The sequence below is a fragment of the Corylus avellana genome, chromosome 10 (genome assembly GCF_965113065.1).
Source record: "Corylus avellana chromosome 10, dhCorAvel1.hap1.2, whole genome shotgun sequence".
Taxonomy (NCBI): domain Eukaryota; kingdom Viridiplantae; phylum Streptophyta; class Magnoliopsida; order Fagales; family Betulaceae; genus Corylus; species Corylus avellana.
The window spans coordinates 19,123,765-19,146,761 of record NC_142499.1 but is presented as its reverse complement, the minus strand read 5'-3'; the positions used below and the strand labels follow the sequence as shown (position 1 = coordinate 19,146,761).

The 22,997-nt window shown below is 37.8% G+C and overlaps 3 protein-coding genes across 3 annotated transcripts; 2 read left to right on the top strand and 1 right to left on the bottom strand.

Moving 5' to 3' along the window:
• Positions 1–151: 151 nt before the first annotated feature.
• LOC132161786 (actin) lies at positions 152–4,529 on the bottom strand. Its single transcript, XM_059571971.2, has 5 exons — positions 4,390–4,529; positions 3,199–3,268; positions 2,710–3,103; positions 642–1,255; positions 152–555 (listed from the first exon to the last, which is right to left on the bottom strand). The coding sequence occupies exons 2-5, from the start codon at positions 3,256–3,258 to the stop codon at positions 490–492; spliced, it is 1,134 nt and encodes a 377-aa protein (XP_059427954.1). The 5' UTR covers positions 3,259–3,268; positions 4,390–4,529; the 3' UTR covers positions 152–489.
• Positions 4,530–13,405: 8,876 nt separating this feature from the next.
• Positions 13,406–14,422, top strand: LOC148583464 (uncharacterized). Its single transcript, XM_088511329.1, has one exon. The coding sequence runs from the start codon at positions 13,785–13,787 to the stop codon at positions 14,391–14,393; it is 609 nt and encodes a 202-aa protein (XP_088367455.1). The 5' UTR covers positions 13,406–13,784; the 3' UTR covers positions 14,394–14,422.
• Positions 14,423–18,696: 4,274 nt separating this feature from the next.
• On the top strand, positions 18,697–22,363 carry LOC132161884 (uncharacterized). The gene is made up of 7 exons (XM_059572098.2): positions 18,697–20,331; positions 20,474–20,564; positions 20,748–20,905; positions 21,019–21,070; positions 21,143–21,222; positions 21,305–21,398; positions 21,474–22,363. The coding sequence occupies exons 1-7, from the start codon at positions 18,712–18,714 to the stop codon at positions 22,175–22,177; spliced, it is 2,799 nt and encodes a 932-aa protein (XP_059428081.2). The 5' UTR covers positions 18,697–18,711; the 3' UTR covers positions 22,178–22,363.
• The last annotated feature ends 634 nt before the right edge of the window (positions 22,364–22,997 follow it).

Here is a 22,997-nt window from a genome sequence, read left to right as displayed (position 1 = left end):
CATCATCGAGCTTTCACCTAATTATGCACCAACGGCTAATATTCCACTTCTGTAATTAATATCCAAGCAGCTGAATTTTTCTTTTTCTTTTTTTTTTTTGGTTAGGGGAGTGGGGAGGGGTAAAGACTGGCCTTATAAGAAAAGCAGAAAATAAATCTCTAAGTCTAATGATTTTATGGAGAAATCGATGTTGAACAGAACTACTTATTTAAATGGGTTCATTCCACAAACTTGATCACTAACAAAGAGCAGAAAATCAGATAATAAATGAGACAGAATTAACATGCTGCTAAAAGATTGCAAGGGTAACAGTCCCTCGATACTAGGAAGAAAACAACCAAAAGAAAAATTGCCTCATCCTTTAAAGGTCATTGTCCAGACATCGAAACAATTGGGCAGAGAAGAAAAATAGGCAGTAGAACCAAAGAAGAAGAATGCAAGCAGCATTTTCTCTCCAAAATAGAGCAGTCCACTTATCGTTGGTTGTGCTCAGAAGCATTTCCTATGCACAATTGAAGGGCCGGACTCATCATACTCAGCCTTGGCAATCCACATCTGCAGCCAAAATTAAAAATCAGATACAGAAAGAAATTGCAACTAGAACACATGAATAAGATATATGTATATGTCAAAAGACCCACCTGCTGGAAAGTACTAAGGGATGCCAAGATGGAGCCTCCAATCCATACACTATATTTCCTCTCAGGTGGAGCGACCACCTTAATTTTCATGCTGCTGGGGGCTAATGCAGTAATTTCCTTGCTCATTCTATCAGCAATACCAGGGAACATAGTGGAGCCACCACTCAGTACAATGTTCCCATACAAATCCTTCCTGATATCAACATCACATTTCATTATGGAGTTGTAAGTTGTCTCGTGTATACCAGCAGCCTCCATTCCAATCATGGATGGCTGGAACAGGACTTCTGGGCATCGGAAACGCTCAGCACCAATGGTGATCACCTGGCCATCAGGTAACTCATAGCTCTTCTCAACAGAGGAGCTGGTCTTAGCAGTTTCCAATTCCTGTTCATAGTCAAGGGCAATGTAAGCCAACTTTTCCTTCATGTCCCTCACGATTTCACGTTCGGCTGTGGTGGTGAATGAGTAGCCCCGTTCGGTCAAGATTTTCATCAGGGCATCCGTGAGGTCACGACCTGCAAGGTCAAGACGCAAGATGGCATGTGGAAGAGCATACCCTTCATAAATGGGAACCGTGTGGCTGACACCATCTCCAGAGTCGAGCACAATACCTGCGCATAGAATAAATTATTAATTTGGCATGCAATTAAGCATAGATGATATCTGCAATCATTAGTAAAATCATAAAAAATCAATCTAGATGGTTTAGACTAATTGAATAGCCACTACAAAAAAATGCAGTATTAGTAAAGTATGTACTGTTTATTATTTTTCGCCACATTACCATTTAGTAACGTGTCACTTTACCCACGTTACTAAATGGTAATGTGTCAAATTTGGTAACGTGTCAAATTTGACACGTTACTAATTCGAAAACTTTAGTAACGTGTTAAATTTGACACGTTACTAAATGGTAACGTGTCAATTTGACACGTTACTAATTTGAAAACTGAAAAAATTTAAAAAAAAAATTTAAAAAAAAAGTCGAAAACTTTAATAACATGTCAAAGTTGACACTTTACTAACGGGCATTGGAAACACGCGGCAGTGCTTCCCTCTTTTTCTCTTTTTCTTTCTTCTTCCCTCTTTTTTCTTCCTCCCAGCCATGCTTTTTCTTTCTTCTTCTCTTTTTCTCTCTTTTGCTCTCACGCCCAGTATACCCCCATGGCAGCTCCCTCTTCTCTCATATGGGAAGAAGAAAAAGAAAAGAAGAAAAGAAAAAGAAGAAAATGAAAAAGAGGAGAAATTTTTCTGCTTGGTTTGGGTGTTTGAAATTTTTCTGGGTCTGATTTTTAGGTTGGTTTGGTTTGATTTTTCAGGTTGAATCCATTTAGAGAACGGACATCTTTGGGAGAGAAAGGCCAGTGCACAATGTTTTTGGTGGTGGCAAACGTAGGTTAAATTAATTTTTTATTTTATTTTTTGGAAATGGAATGGGAATTGTGCTTGAATCTTGAATACAATTTTTTTTGTTTGTTTAATTTAATTAATTCGTGGTGATGAAATTTGGTTGAATTTGCTTCAATTTTTTTTTTTTGTTTGATTTGTACATATTTTGCGATTTGTTTGGTTGGTGAGAAAGTGTTGTAGTACTAGTAATATGGGATCCGAATTTGTCTTTAATAGCAATTTTTGGCTAATATTGGTGTGTTGGTTTAAGCAAACGGTACGTTTTAGAGTTAAAACTAAGCCTATTTTTTAATTTTTGAAAAATTTTGCACTGATTTATGCTTTTTTGGTGGCAATTACCATTATTCTGCATCTATTGTTGTAGTTAGTTGCTGAGATTTCCTTTTGAGATTTTGATGCGATCATACTGGATCTAGATATGGTTTTATTTCAGAGTGGAGCTTGTGGTTTTATTTTTTTTTTTACTAGTTTTTTAAACTTTAGTAACGTGTCAAAATGATGGCACGTTACTAATAGGAATTTAGTAACATCCAAATTAGTAACACGCCGCACACGTTACTAACCACACATTACTAACCTTTAGTAATGTGTCAAGCCTATTGACACGTTACTAATGTATCGTTACTAATCAGAAGGTTTTTTGTAGTAAGCTTACCAGTAGTACGACCACTGGCATAAAGGGAAAGAACAGCCTGGATTGCGACATACATGGCTGGAGCATTGAAGGTCTCAAACATGATCTGTGTCATCTTCTCACGGTTTGCCTTGGGGTTGAGAGGTGCTTCAGTGAGGAGAATTGGATGCTCTTCTGGAGCAACACGCAGTTCATTGTAGAAGGTGTGATGCCAAATCTTCTCCATATCATCCCAATTGCTAACAATTCCATGTTCAATTGGGTATTTCAGAGTTAATATACCACGCTTGGACTGAGCCTCATCTCCAACATATGCATCTTTCTGCCCCATGCCAACCATAACACCAGTGTGACGTGGACGTCCAACAATGCTAGGAAACACAGCCCTCGGAGCATCATCTCCAGCAAAACCAGCCTATCAGCAATTCAATGATCACAATAAGCCCTTACCATTTGGCAGATAGTTTAGCATTCTACTAATATGTAATACATAGTACTCTTTTAGATTACCTTAACCATTCCCGTTCCATTATCACAGACAAGAGGTTGAATATCCTCGGCATCTGCCATCTTCTATTGCCTGCTCAGAATTAACAGTATAACATCAGAAGAATCAGGTAAGGAACCTCTGCCCATACTTATCTTCCAATATCAAACATCTATCACATGTACCCACTTTATCTTATATTAACTAGACTGTAGCACTAACATCTTGTGAATCAAGAGCAGGACCAATTATCTTAGTTGACAAATAATAGGTAAGATTGAATTTAAAAACATATGCATGAGACAGTTAAAATCAGACCAAAAAAAAAGAACAAAATATCTTGGTAACAAAAATACTACGAGGAACTCTATACTAACACAAAACCTTGCACAGCCATCCAAAACAAGATTAGAACATAACTTGAAAGGTCATTCACTCATTTGACAAAATGGAGAACGATCTGACACTATTTTCTAACAATTTATGCATAATTCTTCGTCCCATACCCTGAAACAATGATCTCAAAAACTCCTAATTACAAGGGCAAAAATTGATTCGCATCCTCATGTAGTCTGCATACAAAATAAGATTGATAGTGTGCTACTGTAGAAATTCACGCTTGTTGATGCACATGCAGCTGACATTACCAGAACACTAGAGGGAAATGGGAGCAACATTATTATAGATAAAATCCAATGCTGTGCCGAATTGCGTAAAAGTTCATAAAGGAAACAAAATATATATTCATGATTAAACAGTGTCCAGAACGAACAATTGAGACACACTGTAAACACAAACACCGGACACCAAAGAAGATGTCCGGTGAATCAACATTTTCACAGTGACAACACGTAAAGAAATAGGAAATCACAAAATGGTACAACACTAACGACGAGATATCGCCAAATGTTATCAGGAATATGATTAGCCAAAGCGCAACAGATGAAGAAGCAAAATGAATTATGAAAACCCAGCAAACCCAGCAAACTCTTTGAAAAACAAACAATTTTAAAGCAAAAGCATTCCCGTCAGATCCATGGAAATCACAAGGTAAACCCGATAAGGCATCGAAAACAAGATCGGAAACACCATAACATTATATCAAACCGAAGAAAATGCCCATATTCATAGCAATCGAACATTCAAACGATCACATTGTGAACGTTAGGATCATCGTAGAAACATAATCGAGCGAAATATTACGAAAATCTCACCTGTTCAAAACCCTAGATTTCGCGTTCTTCGAGGTGGTCTCAGCTGCCCGCCCTCAAGGCCTGAGATTTTCGTTCAAAATGGGAAGAGCCCCCACAAAACGGACAAACACGATAACCAAAGCGAAAGAGAAATGAAATGAAATGCGCCTTATTCGGTCTCGCTCTAATTGTTGTCCCTTTAAGTACTAGATCTACGGCCCACGCGACGCGTCACGCTGATCTGGGGGCTCTCGTGGTTCCAGCTGTCCTTTCGCTTTCCAATTCTATTGTGGGGTTTCTTCCAGATCTCAGCTGACCAAATTTGCCCCTGGGTCTGATACTTTATTACTGATTGGTCCTCTCACGTCCTGCTGTGATTTTGGTTTGTTTATGGCCCATTAAACAAACCAAAGATAATATAAACACATAATAATCATGTACAGCGAAAATTAAATCATCACAAACACAATACCAATTAGACTATAATATGTGTCCCGTTAAAAAAAGAAAAAAAAATTCTAGGAGTCATTGACTCATTAGACTAACTTTAGATTGGCCCAAGGGATGGTCAAACCACCCTAATCTTTTGAGTTTCGGTCATCCCCTCAATAGAATTTGGGAGTGACAAAAGGTAGACATAATTATTTATTTGTTAATAGTTCTAATATTAGGTAGTAGAGTAATGATTCACACAACGCTGGCGCACGTCCAGCAATTTTTTTTTTTTTTTAATATTTTAAATATTAAAAAAAAAAATTGATGGGCGTGCATGACTGTTCATGCACGCCAGCGTTGTGTTTATCATTACCCTATGTAGTAAATTAATAACTTTTGAATCATATGAGGCAATTTGATAAAAGAGGAATGGTACACAAATTCTCACTTTCACATTTCTACTTTCATACTCTCTAACATGATTTTTAAAATTACAATTTAATCAAAATTAAAGAGTAATTAATTTCAATTTTAATTATGATTTTTAAAAGCTATGTAATGATATGTGGGATTAAGAGTATGTGTAGCATTACTCTTTATAAAAACCTATACCTTAGAGATCAATAAAACGTATATCTTAATTATTAATTTAATTTAAGATATAAAAAAGTATCGTTGCTAAAATCACCTACAAATTTCAGAAAATCATTTATTTAAATGAATGTATTGCCGTATTCAATGAAATTGACAATGAAAGTAGAATCTCATTCAATTCAGCTAAAGAGTTTGGGCTTTTGTTGGGTTCCGTTGTATAGGGCCGTTAAGTTTTCAGGTGTTTAATAGAATAGTCGAGCCAGGATTGCTTTACATTGGCCCACTATCGGCCCAAATACGTCTGTGGCCGGATGATACTGGGCCACTGGCGGGTGGGTAAAAAGTGCATGCAACAAGATAATATTTTGCTTTTCCAAAAAAAAAATTAAAAAAAATATATATATTTTGCCGATTTTTTATTTTTAGAAAAAAGGAAAAAAAAAAAAAAAATCCAGAGAGCCATTTGCGATTAGAAGGGCATTGTTGTCTATTTAGTTTTTGAATAAATTTTTGTGGACAACTATGCCCCCTAATTAAATACACTAAATGGAACCTCTCAATTTAAAGTGAAATGGAGAGGATCCTTTTTCTTTTATGAGGATGTGGTATAAAACTCATTTTTATAACTTTCAATAGAAATTTGACACATCAGGTAAAAATACTAAATATGATGGATATGAAAATACAGTATCTCTTTAATTCAAACGCCCACTACCCACCACCGGAACCCCCACCCACATCTAAGCCCTCAATACCAAAGTCGATCTCTAAAACCAACTAAGACGGTCGGTCCGATAGTTTTATCATGAATGTGTATTTTGTTTATGAAGTATTTTTCAAAGAGAAGGAAAATTATTTAGTGCAAATAGTTATATTATTTTTTGGTGTTGTAAGTTGAGGTGTCTGCTTCTTATTGGAGGGTGCAAAATATTAAATTTACACAATGACCTAAATGACGTTTTTCTCTTGTGATTAACAATATTTTATGTCGTGCAAATTAATTCATGTGTATAGAAACAATATGTGAGAAAGATATTGCAGAGAAGCATATGATATATGATATATAATCATGAGAAATGGTTGGCTGGCGGAGCAGATAATGGCATGCCATGACATGACATGGGAATTAATTTTTGGGCTCCTGAGTACCCTGACATACCGATAATGGCATGGCATGACATTATCGACCGACACAACATAGTGGACACATGACATTTGTACTCCAACAAAGTTTTATGTTGTACAACCAAAAGTTGGCCGGCTAGCCATGCATCAGGAGGATCAGAGAATCTGGACCCAGATCCCACGTAAACGTGCTCATACTGTCATACATACCACACCTTATTACATTACCCACATATATATATATATATATACACGCTCACATTATTTCAATTTTCATGTGTACTGCTTATACATGCATTCATATATTGTGTGAGATGAGATAATCCTCATGCTCGCCTCAATGATTGCATGACCCCAATATGTCTTTTGCTTGGTAGAAGATCATCCTTGAAACTCAAAACTCCTTATTTGTCTTAGCTTAGGAAAAATATTTTGTTTTTGAATTTCTAGCAATTTGAATATGAAAACCATGAGAAGATTCTTTATAAGATTCATCTGTTCAAATAAAATTTTGGATTGTTCAAACACCTTGTTCAGGCAGGTAAATTTCATAATTGTATGCTTGAATTACCAATAATTCAGGCAAATAAATGTTTGAGGATTTTTATTCCTTAAAAAAATTGTGACACACGAAAAGAATATGTTACTTATTATGGTTATAGTAGGGGTAGTAATTCGTATTCACATGTCGGGTTTAAGTCTTATCGAGGTATCAGTTATATACTATATAGGTTAACCCTAACTCACTAATTTTATGTTAGGTTCATTATTTATATCAAAAAATTGCTAACCTTAATGTCGTATGTCGAGTTTGAGTTATGTCAAATTTGTAGGTTGCATACAAAATTACTAACCCTAAATTATAGGTTCAATAGAATTTTTTTTTTTTTTTTTTTGGTATGTATAAGTTGGTATTAGAAAAAAGGTTAAGAATTTAACAAAATAAAATTTGGTATTGATGAGTAAAATAGTAGTTATTTTCAGCTGTATGATTAGTTATGATAGTTAAAGCAGGCTGGGTAATGACATTTGGCAGCCTTAATTGAGAGGAGATCATATAGCAGAGTGGAAGAAGATAATGGGAGAGGGAGATGATTTTGAGACACGGGGCATGAATCATGACGGTTGGCGATGGGTGGCAAAATCATGAGCCATGCATGTGCATGACTCGCAATGATTCCCCATGAGAGTGTGTACTGTACTACCACTGCGTACATCTCTCATCTCTGTGTGTGTTTCTGTTCCCGAATGTCATTCTTTGCGTACAATTGCCCCCCTCTCATAATTATTTATAATTTAACAGCTTTAATTAATTACTTAATTTGTACTTAATCCCAAAAGCTAAAAAAGGGGTCCGTTTTTCACGTGCCGTAGTTCGAAGCCAGGCGCACTCGCCGGTCATTTTTGTTTTCCTTTTACTCGTTGTACTCGACAGTCGCAGAACGGGTTTGTTTGTGGGAGCGTGTTTGGCACGCGGATGAAAAAGCGTGGGCGGTGTTGCTAAAGTTAAATTCTCCTCACTATTTGATGATGAAAACCATGCACTCCAATGGGCGCCGGTCCCCCGGGTTGTTCTCAGGCATGATTTTCCATTTTCTCGTAAAATTTATCGTCTCGTTAAAGAAATTACTTGCATGGTTGAATATATATAGATGATTTTTGTTTTTTAACATATTCTTTTGGGATAAATGCAAAATTGGTCGATATGGTTGGCCTAATTTACAAATCACTCTTTGTAGTTTAAAAAATAATTTATAGGTCTCTAGGATAGGTCAAAATAACATTTTACTCTCTGAACTCATTTTTCGTTAAATGACTTAACGAAAACCGTTATATTGTCACATTACATCCAATAAAAGTAAGACACTTGTTCTTTTTTATTTATGCTTTTAAAAAATGACAAATAAGCTTTTACACGTCATTTTGAGGCTCCAACACACACTTCATGTCAAATTAAATAAACATAATTCCTCTATATCCCTTGTGCTGCCGTCGTCTTCATCTTCCCCAACAATTCTTGCCATCGTCTTCAACTGCGTCTGAAATTTTGGCATCTGTGTTTTTTGACAATGCTTTCTATGGAAACAATCTCTCCCTCTCTATGTGTCTGGTTTTTTTGTTTTTGTTCTATGGCAAGTGCTTTCTGATTTGTGTTAAATAGATGTTGGAAGATGGTGACTTTAAAAAGCAAACCGTAGGTTCATCTTTTAAAAAGTGATCTCTTTTTTGAGATATGCAATTGTTTTTTTCTTTTGCGTGGCTTGTTTTGTCCTTTAGTGTGCATGTGTAAAATGGTGCTTGTGCTTGTAGGAATATTCATGTGTGGATGTAAGTTTTAATAGAAAACGCAGATGAAGACGACGGCAAGAATCATTGGGGAAGATGAAGACGACGACGACACAAGGGAGATAGAGGGATTATGTTTATTTAATTTGACGTGGAGTGTGTGTTGGAGCCTTAAAATGACGTGAAAAAGTTTAATTGTCATTTTTTAAAAGCATAAATAAAAAGAACACGTGTCTTATTTTTATTGGGTGTGATGTGGCAATGTAACGATTTTCGTTAAATCATTTAACGGAAAATGAGTTTAGGGAATAAAATGTTATTTTGGCCTACCCGAAGGACCTATAAATTATTTTTTAAACCACAGGGAGTGATTTGTAAATTAGGCCGACCATAGGAACCAATTTTGCATTTATCCCTATTCTTTTAATGGAAGCTTTTTAATGCTATATATATATATATATATATATATGATAATAGCAAACGGAGGCTGATTAGATCTCAACTCCCTTTTTGAGAGGAGGATTAGTCTTAATTATCATTTTTTTTCTAAGCAAACTGCAAGAGAAAAGGAGAGAAATATTACAACATAACAAATACAAGCATTCTAAGCATAAAATAAGAAAGACTATGCCAAGTGATCAATGGCACGGTCTTATACATTTTTGGCATCGGCAGTAAGAAAAAAAAAGCCGCATTAAGTAGCGGTTTGAGGCAGGAGAAGATGTCGACTCTTGAAAGATCCATCAACCTTTCCAATACACATGAGAAAGTGCACGAATCTCGAAAGGTTCCGCAACCCATCTCGAATCTCCACTGTGAAGCCATTGTTGTAGCATACCTGAAGGAGAATTGCTGCAGTAGGAATGATACTAATAGAGGTCGGAACATAGGCACCTTTGGAAGACACCAGCCCAATGTCCAGAGGACACCTCAAAACCATTTGCAACCGGAAAATGTGATCACCACTTAATGAAATCAGCCTAACTGCGAATATTTGATGTGGGAGAGAGCAGAAAGCCAAAGACCAAACGTGTGAACATCAATTAAACTACAGAGATGGCGGTAGCTTGTACACCACATGTGTGTTAAAGCAGTACCGTTAGTGTACACCAATTTGTGACGTATCAAGATTAACATGTCACCTTTAGGTGATGTGTGAAATTTCACACGTCACCAATTAGTGACGTGTGTTCAATTCCACACATCACTAATTCCCACTGGAGACTACATAGTTTTTGACGTGTCACTCACGTCGCTATTGACACGACACCACACCAATTGGTGACGTGTCAAGATTAACATGTCACCTTTAGGAGGGTGACATGTGAAATTTCACACGTCACTAATTAATGATATGTGTTCAATTCCACATGTCACTAATTTTCACTGTAGACTATATAATTTTTGATGTGTCACCCACATCGCTATTGACACGACACCACACTAGTAGTGATGTTTTTTTGCCAAAAAAATTGTCACTACCGATAAGTTACTAAAATTGCTTATTTTTATAGTGGGTTCGTAGCGGACACTCGCAGAGACGAAGGAGCTGGGGCTGAACAAAGCATGTTAACGAGTGGGTTGGTGGGGCTCATGCATGGACGATGATGGTGAAACTTAGTAGAACGGACTCCCAAGTTGCAAAGAAAAGAAAAGAAAAGAAAAGAAAAGAAAAGAAAAATTAAGAAAAAGAGGAGGAGCTCCTCCTTCCCCCCCGCCCCCAAACGGTGGAAACAAGGTGGTTTGCTCAAGATTAAGATTTGGTAGTGAGCACTAGAGGGGAGAGAGAGACGAAGCTCGATCTTTGGCCTCAATCCTAATTAATTTTCTAGTCTTAAGACGAGCCTTGTTTATTGCACATTAAGACAAGATGGGAAGAGTAAAAACAGGAATAAAAGATTAATCTCGATCGATCCAGTGCAATAAGTTTCATGTGAGAGGGTACTTATTCGATCCCACCTATTCGGAAAGGACACCATAAACACAGCATGTGCGAGGATATTTGGACCACACCTATTCAGGTACCTATCTGAACAGATAAAACCCAAATATCCTTTCACTTAAACTACTCGTATTGCATGCAATAAAGAAAGTTCATCGCCCCAATCCAATCCCCTGTTGAGGATCAATTAATACAACATGTCAGAAGTGCAGAAGTGCTGCAGATTATTACTATAAGCAACTAAGGAGCAACATCTTCGAGTTGATAAATATGTACAATATATGTTGTCTATTTCTATATTTCCATTTTGATGAAAATTTCCCTTTCTACTAGCAAAAGTGGTGTCCTTATGAGCAGCTGTATCATATGGCCCTAATTATTAGAGAGAATGCGTTACTGATGCCAAAGTTGGTGTGGTTGCTTTCAAGAGTTTGCTGAAAGGCATGCAGCTGATAGAGATTTTACGTTGAGAAAATGCAGAGCCGATGACATGGAGTATGATGATTGTCTTTGCGACCAAGATCATAGTTTTTGTCGTGTAGAGTTTGGTTTGATTAGTTAATGGTCTTGGCATGCTACAATGAATTTCATCGACATCACACTTTCACTGATTTAGGCCCCATTTGTTTCGGAAAATGTCGATATGTTTTTCGCTGTCGTTTGCAGCTCTGAAAATGGTTCAAAAAAGATTTTTTACACCACGCCAAACACTCAAAAAACAGAAAAACATAAAAGAAAAAAAAAAAAAAAACATTTCTTCTTGCTGGAAGCTTCATAGAAGAGGCCTAGACAGTGAAAATCTATAGCCTGACAACCATGACTCAAACCAATCTGGGCATCAGTGGAACCTAAAACAACTACTATTAATAGGATTGAGGATTCTCATTTCGGAATTCGAATTCTTGACCTATAAACCCATCTAGGCATCAATGAGATCTAAGACAACTAATGCTAATAGAATTAATGATTCTCATTTCGAGAGTCGAACTGTCAACCTAATAATTTTTCAGCTATTTAAAATTTTTTTTTGAGGCAACTGAATCACCACCACCACTGATAATAAGAATCTGACTAACTAAATAGTAAAGATCTATGCAGTTGTTTTGACTCAATTACTCTAACATAGCAAAATCGAAATCACATGATGAAGATCATATAAATATTAATCATGCATCTTCTAATTCTTATTGATCATACAACTAAATTATAGAGTTTTAAATGCTCAAATTAATTCCCTGTAATTTGACATATTTTCCCGCTTGATATGATTTTTTTTTTTTTTTTTTGACATGTCCATACAAGATAAGGGGGAAAGGGATTCGAACTAGTAACCCCCACTTCATTAAGCGTTGTCTACAGCCTATTGAGCTACCCCTTGGGGACCGCTTGATATGATTTGAACTTAGGTCTTATTCAATGCCCATCTAACTCAAGAGGAAAAATTGCACCAGATTTGGTATTTGGGTTGCATTAATTTTAAGCTAATTACCTATTCGCAGAGTGGTAGCTTTAATTAGTATTTGGATTAAATTAGATAAATTAGGCCTCGTACGTAATTTAGTGGTACCAGAAATTAATCTCTTTTTATGGGATATTGGAAGTTACAAGGAATGACTAAAAGAATTTTGATTTTTACTTAAAAGTTCAGTGGACGCAATATTCGGAAAAAAAGGTATATATAATATTAATGCTTCACCAACCATAAAATATAGCTAGGTTTATAGTGTTATTGGCTTGTACATGTGGTATACAAATTGCAACAACTCCATCGAGGCATTAATTAATTAAGGCCATTTTCCCAACTCCACTCATAGGATGTAAAAGCATTTTCTTCAACCATATTCTAAGAACCTAGCTAATTAATTTACATATTTGTTTCGATATAAAATGTTTTCTCTAGTACGTACGGTCGAAAACATTTTTGGTTAAGCAAAAAAATATTTTCTTTAATTTATATAAAATAGTTTATGTTTTTTAAAACAGTATAATCATTTTTTGGATTTGAAACTCTTTCTCAAATCAACGGATCGAGTTCACAAACCATCTTCGGACCCTCCACTAGAGGTTGTTGGACGTTGACGACTATTTTTCGCTGTTGCTCATTTTCTATACGACCCAAAGGCTAAAAAATATTTTCCTTCAAAATGAATAGAGATTAAAACTCATTAATTGGCAATAGTAACTTGCAAATGACGGGATTTCTACTTGGGTCCAATTATATTCCATTAAAACTAGCCCCTTATTCTATATATTGTCATGAAACACATATGAAACACGTATCTTAATCTCAACGGAATCTGATGGGTTATAATTGTGAAGGCAAAGTAGTAACAGATGGGAATGGCGTACGCCATACAAAAGGTAGAAGTTGACAAAGTCAAGTTTATTACATGCAGTCCTTAACTTGGTATATAAACAAAGCATATATATATATATATATATATATGAGATGAAGCGTTAATAATATATCACGAGATGATAACGGGGTTCTTCTTATGTGTGTATATATTTATTTTTATTTCTTCCCAACTAATTACATGGTCCCCCCTGTCGCAGACCACGTGCATAGCTGCATCAAAGTTCGTAGAGATCAGGAAAAAGAAAAGCATACTTCGAAACCCAGATTTTCTACTCCTAAATTCTCTAATATTTCTCTCTCTCTCTATGCAGAGAATGTGGAGGCCGTCAAAACCTCCTCCTGGCGAAGGATCCGATGCACATAAACTCCCTCATTCTCTCTCTTTATAGCCTCTGTTGAAACCGTTTCCTCTCTCTCTCTCTCTCTCACAGACACACCAAAAGTATAGACAAAGAAGCTCTGTAGAAATCACCAAACAAACAAAAAAAAAAAAAGTGGTGATTTGAGGATTATATTCCATTCCGTATGCAGGATATCTCTAACAACCACACTTCTCTTCTAGCCTTCCCATCTCTCTTTCTCTCTCTCTTCTTCTTGGTTTTTCGTTTAATTTGGTAATTCTATCATCTTACACGTACGCAGAAATACTCAACCAGATTGATCTCCTTCTCAAGCATGTCGAATTCGGAGGTTTTTCTCATCAAAGACTCTAAAGAAGTGGTGGAATTCAAAATCTTGGCGACACCCAGATTGATATTTGAAGACGAGAGTGAGAGTAGTTATGATGACGTGCCGGAGCTTCACAAACGAGAAGAAGAAGAAGAAGAAGAGAAAAAGAAGAAGAAAGACGATGGACATTGTTGCGAGGTGAAGACTCCTGATGAGGAACGCGAAAGGCCATCTCTGCAGCTAGGAGAAGTAGTCAAGGTCGTCAAGGAAGACGATGGACATTGTTGCGAGGTGAAGACTCCTGATGAGGAACGCGAAAGGCCATCTCTGCAGCTAGGAGAAGTAGTCATGGTCGTCGAGGAAGACGATGATGGGTTCAAAACTCCAACATCGTTGGATCACAAAATCCCAGTGATCAAACAGTGCCCACCTGCTCCAAAAAAACCCAAACCGCCATTGAAAAGAAAATTCCCTGCAAATAAGGTACGCAGAAATCTCCCGCTTGAATTCTCCGAAGAGATCGAATCGCTTTTCCCTTTCCCTCTTCTCTCTGATTCAAATCGCAACAAGAAACCTCGAAGAGACGATGAAGCAGAGAGATCATCTAAATTATAAGAATGGTGCAATGGAGAATGATTATTCTTTCTTGATTTTGTCTTCCTTTTTTTTTTCTTTTTTTTTTTTTTCTTTTCTGGGTTTTAGATCTTGATTTGGTGGGATTGGTCCAAGACCCAGAAGATTGTGTAAAGTTAAAGTTTTCAAAAGATCATCAAATATGAAGTAAAGACCAAGAAAAAAGAGGCGGATATGTAGAATTTCCTACTTTACTGCACCCTCGGGTTCTTTTGTACTCAAGGTCTTATGCTGTTTGTTCTGAGCAGAGAATTTGATTCTCAGAGATTGAATAAAATTTGAAGCTTCTATCTTTTCGACATTAAAGATTTGGAATCCTTTTTCTCTTTCTGAAAGATTCTTTCGTCCATTTTACGCTTAGGCCAATTCCCTTTTGGTTCCATGAAGATGACGATATCATATTGCATTGCATTGTCATTTCCTTAAGGTCATGTAGTAATTATTTTAATTAATTTGGTTAATCCAATGAGCCAAAGACTAATCCATCCCTTAATTATATAGATCAAACTTAGATTTCCAAGAGAGGCAAACATCCTTGAAGATAATAATTAAGTAGATAAAAGAAAGAACAATATCCCCATGATCTAAGGAATAATTCTTTATTGTTTCCAATTTATCAATCTCATAAAAAAAAAAAAATGATATTTTTATTTTGCCAAGAGAGTGTAACTATCTTGAGTCCTTGACTAGCTATGATCCATCCATTTCAGAAAAACAGACAAGAAATGCCAGCTTAATTAAGCCCCAGATGATGACACCTTCCTGTCCATTTCTGTCTTTATGTAATTTTTTGTTTGGATTATAAACATGAGCATCAGATACATAACTTATACGTGTTTTTGACCAAAGATAACCAATCTAGTTTTTTTTTTCCTCTCAAAAAACAAAGAAGTCATATGGTTAAAGCGGCGTGTCGTTGTTGGTATCTTCTTATCAGTGACGATAAAGCTAATGTCGTTGTTGATATGTTCTTATTAGAGACGACATACGTCTGCATTCAGTTGTCGCTGATCTATTCTTACCAATGATCGATGACAAATCGTGGTTGTTGAAGCGATGACAACTAAAATTGTCGTTGATAAGTTTGGAATTTTTGTTTTGATAAATTTAATATATATATATATATATATATATATATGTGTGTGTGTGTGTGGGGGGGGGGGGGGGGGGGGGGGGGGGGGGCGTGGGGTGGTGGGGGTGGGCGCGCCAATGGCTAGAAAAAGTAGGGTGGAAACTGAAGGTGCACAAGGAGACAACTACGACTATTCACCAATATTTAATTAAGATCAAATACATTCAAAAGAACAGAATTCAACAAAAGTGCTGAACAATTGACAATCAGATTAACAACATCAAGTTTACATAGCATGGAAAATACTGACAAACATCATAAACCCGCTAATATAAACAATGTAGTTTAGTCATATATAGTTTCCCTTGCATGATCATGTTCATGTTGTCTTCTTAGTTTCTATTTTTCACAACCTAACAAGAACTAGAGAACTTCAAGGTTAAAGGTGAAGATACCTTGCCCTATTTGACTGCTGAAGGATCTCTCTCAACATCAAGATTCTCAATCTGCTTCATCGATCTCCACATAGCCTACGTGGCACACAGTCAGCAACCAATCAACACCAGTACTGTAGCATCTTCACTGCTAATTAAAAAACATATTCCCAATTACTTATTAAACATTTTCAACATATGGGTAAAGCTGGTGATTAAAATGGCATGCAGCAGCACATATATAATGAAGTAAGATAGCATATATTCCTATGGGAAAAATGTAGCCAACTCAAAAATATCATAATTAAAGTTGAAGAAAATGTGGCACGATTGGAGTACTAGAGGGCTTGCGGTTTTTCAAAATATTACAGTGTCAAGATTCATGATCTAAATTAAGAAAACCATTGATTAGTAAAATCATTGACTAATTCATGATCATATAGATTGCACAAAGAAAGAGAACTTCCAGAATACAATTCTCTAAGTTGGTGCAATAAGTTGTTACAAACATTGTGCCCAAAAAGAAAAGGTTCGACCAATATTTCAGAGAAAAAACCGGATTTATGGCAACAACAAAAATCCTCTTTCTTAATAAAGCATTATGATTAATAGTGATTCTTCAATCATTAAATCATAAGTTGATGAAATATGTTGGAGCGTTTTTCTAGTCCAAGAATTTGCTACCTAGTGATTTTATTGATAGCGAAGCTGTAAAGAACCCCATGTACGGCAATGAGATTCCTGCAAAACAAAGACAGAGAGTCTTCGGTTGGAGCCGAAAACTCTCTGAAGCTTAAGTTAGCATCTTTATTTGTGGATAAGAAATATAATGAAAATTTATCTTTATTTATCCATAAATTAGTGTGTAAATGGTGAGAGAGGTACATGAGATTTACGGGGAAGAGAGAAGGGTGAGAGAGAGAGAGAGAGAGACATGGGATAGAGATCAGAGTCTAAGAGATATGCGAGAGAGAAATTTTCTGGAGAGAGAGATATCCTCCCTCTAGCTCTACACCTTTGCTAGAGAGGTCTTGCGTGGAGGAAGGAGAAGAACCCCTTTTCTCTTTTTCTCCTATCTCCTTATATCTTCAAGTGCAAAAGTGGTGTGTACATGTGTCGCCCAATGAGTGGTGAGGGTAATGTTGTAAGTTTAAAAAGGAGTGGGACCTACTAAGAGATATTTTCTCCCCAACAAAATATATACTTCAAATTACACTAACATTAATATGAATATGAACATTACCTCCCTAAGGGTAAGACTAAAGGATATATGGAACCGCCTCTCAATTAACCACGAAACTAAGACATTATAAGTATGAGAGAGAGAGAGAGAGAGAGAGAGATTATCCTGCAAGTGTCCTTTATTTTGCACCACTACTTTATCTTTATCAGTCTCCTTAGATAGATTATTAACTTAAGCATTGGAGATATTATCGCCGAGCAAGTCTCTGAGCTTATCCAACCTCTTCCTTTTTAGGTGCTCTTGAGTAGGAGGTTGGATATCAATCTTCATTATTATTCTGATCTATGAGTTGTGTCCATCCTCAAGCTGAGTTGCAAAAGGAAATGTCTTCTAACACTTTCTAACCAAACTCAAAAAAAGAACCAATCAACCATATCTTAGATCAATGATGTGTTAAACTTTAGAGAAAAATACTGTTCTAGTTCCCGGGATTTGATCTTTTATCAAATAACTCATTTGGATTTTGATCAAATAACTCATTTGGATTCAAAATATATCAAATCGATCCTTAAGCTTTAATTCATTATCAAATCATTCACTTCGTCCCACTTTTCATTAACTTTTATGAAGGAATGCCACTTCATATCTAACACTTTTGCGGCACAGGTATACAATATTGCACAATCAACTTCATCACGTTAGATGCATACTACGGTGGATCGCCATGTTTGTGACACATCAATGAAGAAGCCACATCATAAAATGCCACATCATTAAAAATGAATTGTCAGCAAATCACCAAATCTCATATAAGCAAAAAGAGAGAAGTAATTGGTCGCACAACCACCCTTTTGTTGTTGGAGGAGATTGTCAGGTGCCACCTCATCTATTATGAGAGGGGTGGTCATGCCGTCACCACCTCCCACTAATCCATATTATATTGTGGGAGGGGTCAATGTGTAGCCACCCCCACCTAATATGAAAAGAGGTGGCCACAACAACTTCTATGTTGTGGGAGGGCGTGATCGAACGACCACCACCTCTTTCATTATTTTTTATATGAGATTTAATGATTTGGTGACTCGGCATTGTTAATGACGTGGTAATTCACGGTGACATGCATTTGACTTGGTAAAGTTGATTGTACAATATATACTCGTGTTGTATAACTATTGGATATGATTTTGAATTCTCTTAGATCGGCAATTAACGAAAGTAGGAGGAAAGGGGTGATTTGATAACTAATAAAATCTTAAAAGAAAGATTTGATTAATTTTAAACCCTAAAGAATAATTTGATTGATACAATATTTTTTCCTAAACTTTAAGATGTTATTTTGTTCTTTCCGCTTTGGTGACCACGTCCAAGCCATAAGCAATGGACCAAAATGCTCACAGCCTCGCAGACGTGAAGAGATGTAATGAGCCATAACCCCCTTATTTTGACCGTTTCTTTTCCTCCAACGGTAACCAACCGCCTCCATCTCCCCCTCCTTTTTCTCTCTTCCACTTCCTCCTCCTGTTCTAATTCTTTCCATTTTTCCTCCAAAAATAAAAAATAAAAATAAAAATTCAAACAATAATTCCACACAATTCTCACCAATGCGCCAAGATGGAACGCAAACGGACTCTAACGATGAACTGGGACGGCCTCCGCGACGACGACGACGCCGACGACCGCTTCTACGAGTCAAACGACAGAGTCTCCTCTGCCATTTCGCTCGACCTCGCGTCCTCCTCATCTGAAGAAGACGACGACAGCGTCGACTTCGAAGAAAGTCGCGTGTCCTTCACCTCCGCCGCCTCCTCCGTCCACTCCGCCAAATCTCGAAGCTCCTCGTCCCCACCCCCCGACTACGATGTCTGGATCTCCGCGCCGGGGTCCATCAACGAACGCCGCAAGCGCCTACTACGTGGCATGGGCTTGGACAACAATAAGAAAGATTTTATCAGCTTCAAACGCATCGTTTCAAATAGATCTCAATCTCAACGGCTTACTTCTGCACCAACTACCTCTCCTACCAAAGAACCCAAAACAGAGTCGCCTTCGAATTCCAATTCCAATTCCCCATCGCCGTCGCAATTGCCGCTCGTTCTGGTCCGGTCACGGTCCGACAGCGATATCGAGACATTTTCGATATCCAGGCGACGGAAAGTGGAGTTGATCGGCGCAGTATCGAAGCAAAGGCTCACGAGAACCTACTCGATGATACTCGCGCCACACGCTCGAGTATTCCCTCCGTACGCGGATTCCATCAGAGTGTGGCCGAAAGGATCCGAATCCGCCACCGGTACCGGGCGGTCCATCCGGGGCGCGCTGTCGAAGACCCGGTTCGGCGCGTTCTTTCTAATCAAGAACCTGGACACGGGGACGGAGTTCATCGTAAGCGAGTACGACGAAGACGGGATGTGGAACAGGCTCAGTGACCTTCAGACCGGGAGGAAGCTGACGATGGAGGAATTCGAAAAGTGTGTTGGGTATTCTCCGGTGGTGAAGGAGCTAATGCGTCGAGAGAAAGTCTCATCGAATCTGATGAACGGCATCGACGAAAGCGCCATCGAGAGAAAAGTGAGCGCCAATTCGTATTTCTCCAAGAGTCTAAGGATGAGCAAGAGAGGAGGGGCTGCGCTGTTGAAGAACGTGAGGGGAATAGCGAATTCGATGAGCGGAGGGTTGATTGGTGAGAAGGAGAGAGAATTCTCGCAGCTTCCATTTCCGGTACTGTTAGAGCAGAGACTAGGAAAAAATTCGTCGGAATGGGTAAAAGTCCGGCAGAGCGGGAAGACGTACAAGGAGCTCTCGGCGCTGCATTTATGCCAAGAGATTCAGGCCCACGAGGGGTCGATTTGGACGATCAAATTCAGCCACGACGCACGGTTTCTTGCCAGCGCAGGGGAGGATCGGGTGGTTCACGTGTGGGAAGTGCAGGAGTGCGAGATCATGTCGTTAAGGCCTATTGAGGAAGGAGGAGCTATGACCCAGAATATGAGTCCCATCCATCCTTCGTTGTGTGCTGCTTCGCCGGATAATAGGCCCTCTCCGGCTCTTGGGGAGGTTACGCCATTGCCGTCGGAGAAGAAGAGAAAGGGAAAGTCTGCCACCAGAAAATGGAATTCGATTCCAGATTATGTTCACGTGCCGGAGACAGTATTCTCGCTTTCAGAGAGGCCTGTCTGCTCATTCCAAGGTCATGCGGATGATGTTTTGGACCTGTCCTGGTCCAAATCTCAGGTTATCATGAATCAACAATTGTTGCACACGAAATGCTGACACTTTAAATAATGTGTATCAATAGTTTTTCTTTACATTTCTTATGTACATAGTTACAGAGAGATGTTAATATAACCAGGTCCAATTTTGAATGGATTTGCAGCTGTTGCTTTCATCTTCAATGGACAAAACTGTGAGATTATGGGACTTAGAAAGCAAGAGCTGCTTAAAGTTGTTTGCCCACAATGACTATGGTAAGAAGCATAACTAATTTTGTGTTTAGTTCATGTTAGATTCATAGGTCATATCAAAATTTTGTCAGCCCTATTAATGCGTGTCAGATTCAGATCGTGTCGATACATAAATATAAGATTATATAGGTCAATCATAATCCAACCCATAGATCATTTTTGACGTGGGAATATTGGTTTTTGCAGTAACTTGCATACAGTTCAATCCTGTAGATGACAATTATTTCATTAGTGGCTCACTGGATGCAAAGGTTAGGCTATGGAGCATACCTGATCGGCATGTTGTAGACTGGATTGACTTTCATGAAATGGTCACCGCTGCATCTTACACCCCTGATGGCCAGGTCCAGTTTCTAACATATTTTCCAGAATGTTTTGTTTTGTGTCTCATACTCTTCAACGTAGAATCCTTAATTTTATTTGTCAGAATGAAGTTTTTTGGTTTTGAAAACTGCAGGGTGCCATCATTGGTTCACACAAAGGGATTATTCGCAAGTATAACACAGAAGGTATATATGAGTGTCTTTTAGTCCCTATTTTATACATAAGCCTCTGCTGATTCCATCTTATTTTTGACCCAGATTGCAAGTTGGATCAAATAAGCCAAATCGATATTCAAACAAAGAAGAAATCTCACGCTAAAAAAATTACTGGCTTCCAGGTAATCCTGCTTTTTAGTTTCAAATTCTATCACCCTTTGTTCTCCTTATCATTGCTTGGCAAGTAACTTTATGTATGAACAGTTTGCCCCAGGAAATCCATCTGAAGTGCTTGTTACTTCTGCTGATTCCCGGATTCGGATTTTGGATGGTTCAGATATCACTCATAAGTTCAAAGGTATCTCCATATATAATCATTTTAAAACTTTTTTAATGGTAACTCATAATGGGGTTGGTTGTTTCTTGATCACAGGCTTTCGAAATACAAGCAGCCAAATTGCAGCTTCTTTTAGTGTAGACGGGAGATATATCATCAGTGCAAGTGAAGACTCTCATGTTTACATTTGGAAGCGAGAAGAGCCCAGAAATGCAGGCAATGGAAAAGGCAAAAACTTAGTCACCGTCCAACAACAAGAGCACTTCCAGTGCAAGGATGTTTCAGTAGCAATCCCATGGCCAGGCACAATAAAAGGTGATCCCCCTCCCATGCCAGTGCATTCAAAAAGGCACTCCAAAACTTCCAACTCCCCATTACCATCCGCCAGTGCTTCTCCAATCAGAGAGGACAACAGCACAAACAGTAAAAGACATTTGCCACCGCTTCCCAAGAAAGGCTCCACTGCTCAAGAAAGTGTTTCAACTCCCACAGAGGAAGAGCTTGCTCTGGTTTCTCGTACGGAATCTGGGATTGGTGAGTCTTTCAATTCAGTTTCTGCATCAGTTAGGGTCGGCGATTCTTTTTCCATATCTGCTGCTGCAAATCCATCCTCTTCTTGGTCTTCCTCTTGGTCTTTGTTTGATGCTGGAAATACCCATGTGAGCCATGGCATCCAACCAACATCATGGGGGTTGGTAATTGTCACAGCCGGGCTGGGAGGTGAAATCAGGGCTTACCAAAATTTTGGGTTGCCGCGTAGGATTGGCCGCCAGACCAGTCTCTTCGGAGGCAATACATGAGTATATATATATACATATATATACTTTTTTTTTTTTCCCGTTGACGACAAAACTTCTGCATACAACTTGAACTATTCTGGTGAAATCAAACAGCCGGAGTGGTCTTTATTCTTTAACGTTGTAAATGTCGACAGTTCCTTACCAGAAATTTTGTAAATTATTTTGAATTTTCCCACACAGTTGAGGCTCACGATCTCATGTAACTTGTAACTAACAAAACCAAGGAAATGAATTTGGTCATAAGCTCAAATATTATGTGAATTTTTGTATTAAATCTTGATTAAATATCACATAAGTCGCAGAAGAGACTCTGTTTTGGACTCCATCAGTAATGTTGGAGGGGTGTATGAACAGAGGACTCTGTGCCAGCACGAGGTCAAATAGGTTTGATAATTTGCTTATTAATTTGTTCACTTGCAAACTTCTGTTTTGTAATTTTTTTTTTCCCCTTTTGTTTACTTGCAATGTGTGTTGTATACAACTAAGAAGGAAAAGAAGCAAGAATCAAGAATTAAGACACAATAATTTAATGTGGTTTGGCAAGATTGCCTACGTCCATTGGTAGCAACAACGATTTTTCAAGAAATTTTCAAGAAATCAATAGTCGTGCGACCGATCATATATATATATATATAATTAATAAATTTTCAAGAAATTAACTAAGGTTTTTTTTTTTTTTTTTTTGTTCTACAAATGACTTGGTACTTCTTGATGTGGCATTTGCATCGAATGCTAACATAAACACTGACGTGTCAAATGAGATACAAGTGACCGATGACAAACCTGAATGGTAAATTAAGTAATAGAGTGCGAGTGACCT

What these genes read in the sequence shown, in the direction of transcription:
- LOC132161884 (XM_059572098.2), top strand. Translation starts at nt 18,712, where the DNA reads ATGGAACGCAAACGGACTCTAACGATGAACTGGGACGGCCTCCGCGAC. An exon ending in CTTACACCCCTGATGGCCAG is followed by an intron (nt 20,906 to 21,018) that starts GTCCAGTTTCTA and finishes TGAAAACTGCAG; the next exon opens with GGTGCCATCATTGGTTCACA. An exon ending in AAAAAATTACTGGCTTCCAG is followed by an intron (nt 21,223 to 21,304) that starts GTAATCCTGCTT and finishes ATGTATGAACAG; the next exon opens with TTTGCCCCAGGAAATCCATC.
- LOC148583464 (XM_088511329.1), top strand. Translation starts at nt 13,785, where the DNA reads ATGTCGAATTCGGAGGTTTTTCTCATCAAAGACTCTAAAGAAGTGGTG.
- LOC132161786 (XM_059571971.2), bottom strand. Translation starts at nt 3,258, where the DNA reads ATGGCAGATGCCGAGGATATTCAACCTCTTGTCTGTGATAATGGAACG. An exon ending in TGCCAGTGGTCGTACTACTG is followed by an intron (nt 1,256 to 2,709) that starts GTAAGCTTACTA and finishes TTCTATGCGCAG; the next exon opens with GTATTGTGCTCGACTCTGGA. An exon ending in CCCTTAGTACTTTCCAGCAG is followed by an intron (nt 556 to 641) that starts GTGGGTCTTTTG and finishes TTTTGGCTGCAG; the next exon opens with ATGTGGATTGCCAAGGCTGA.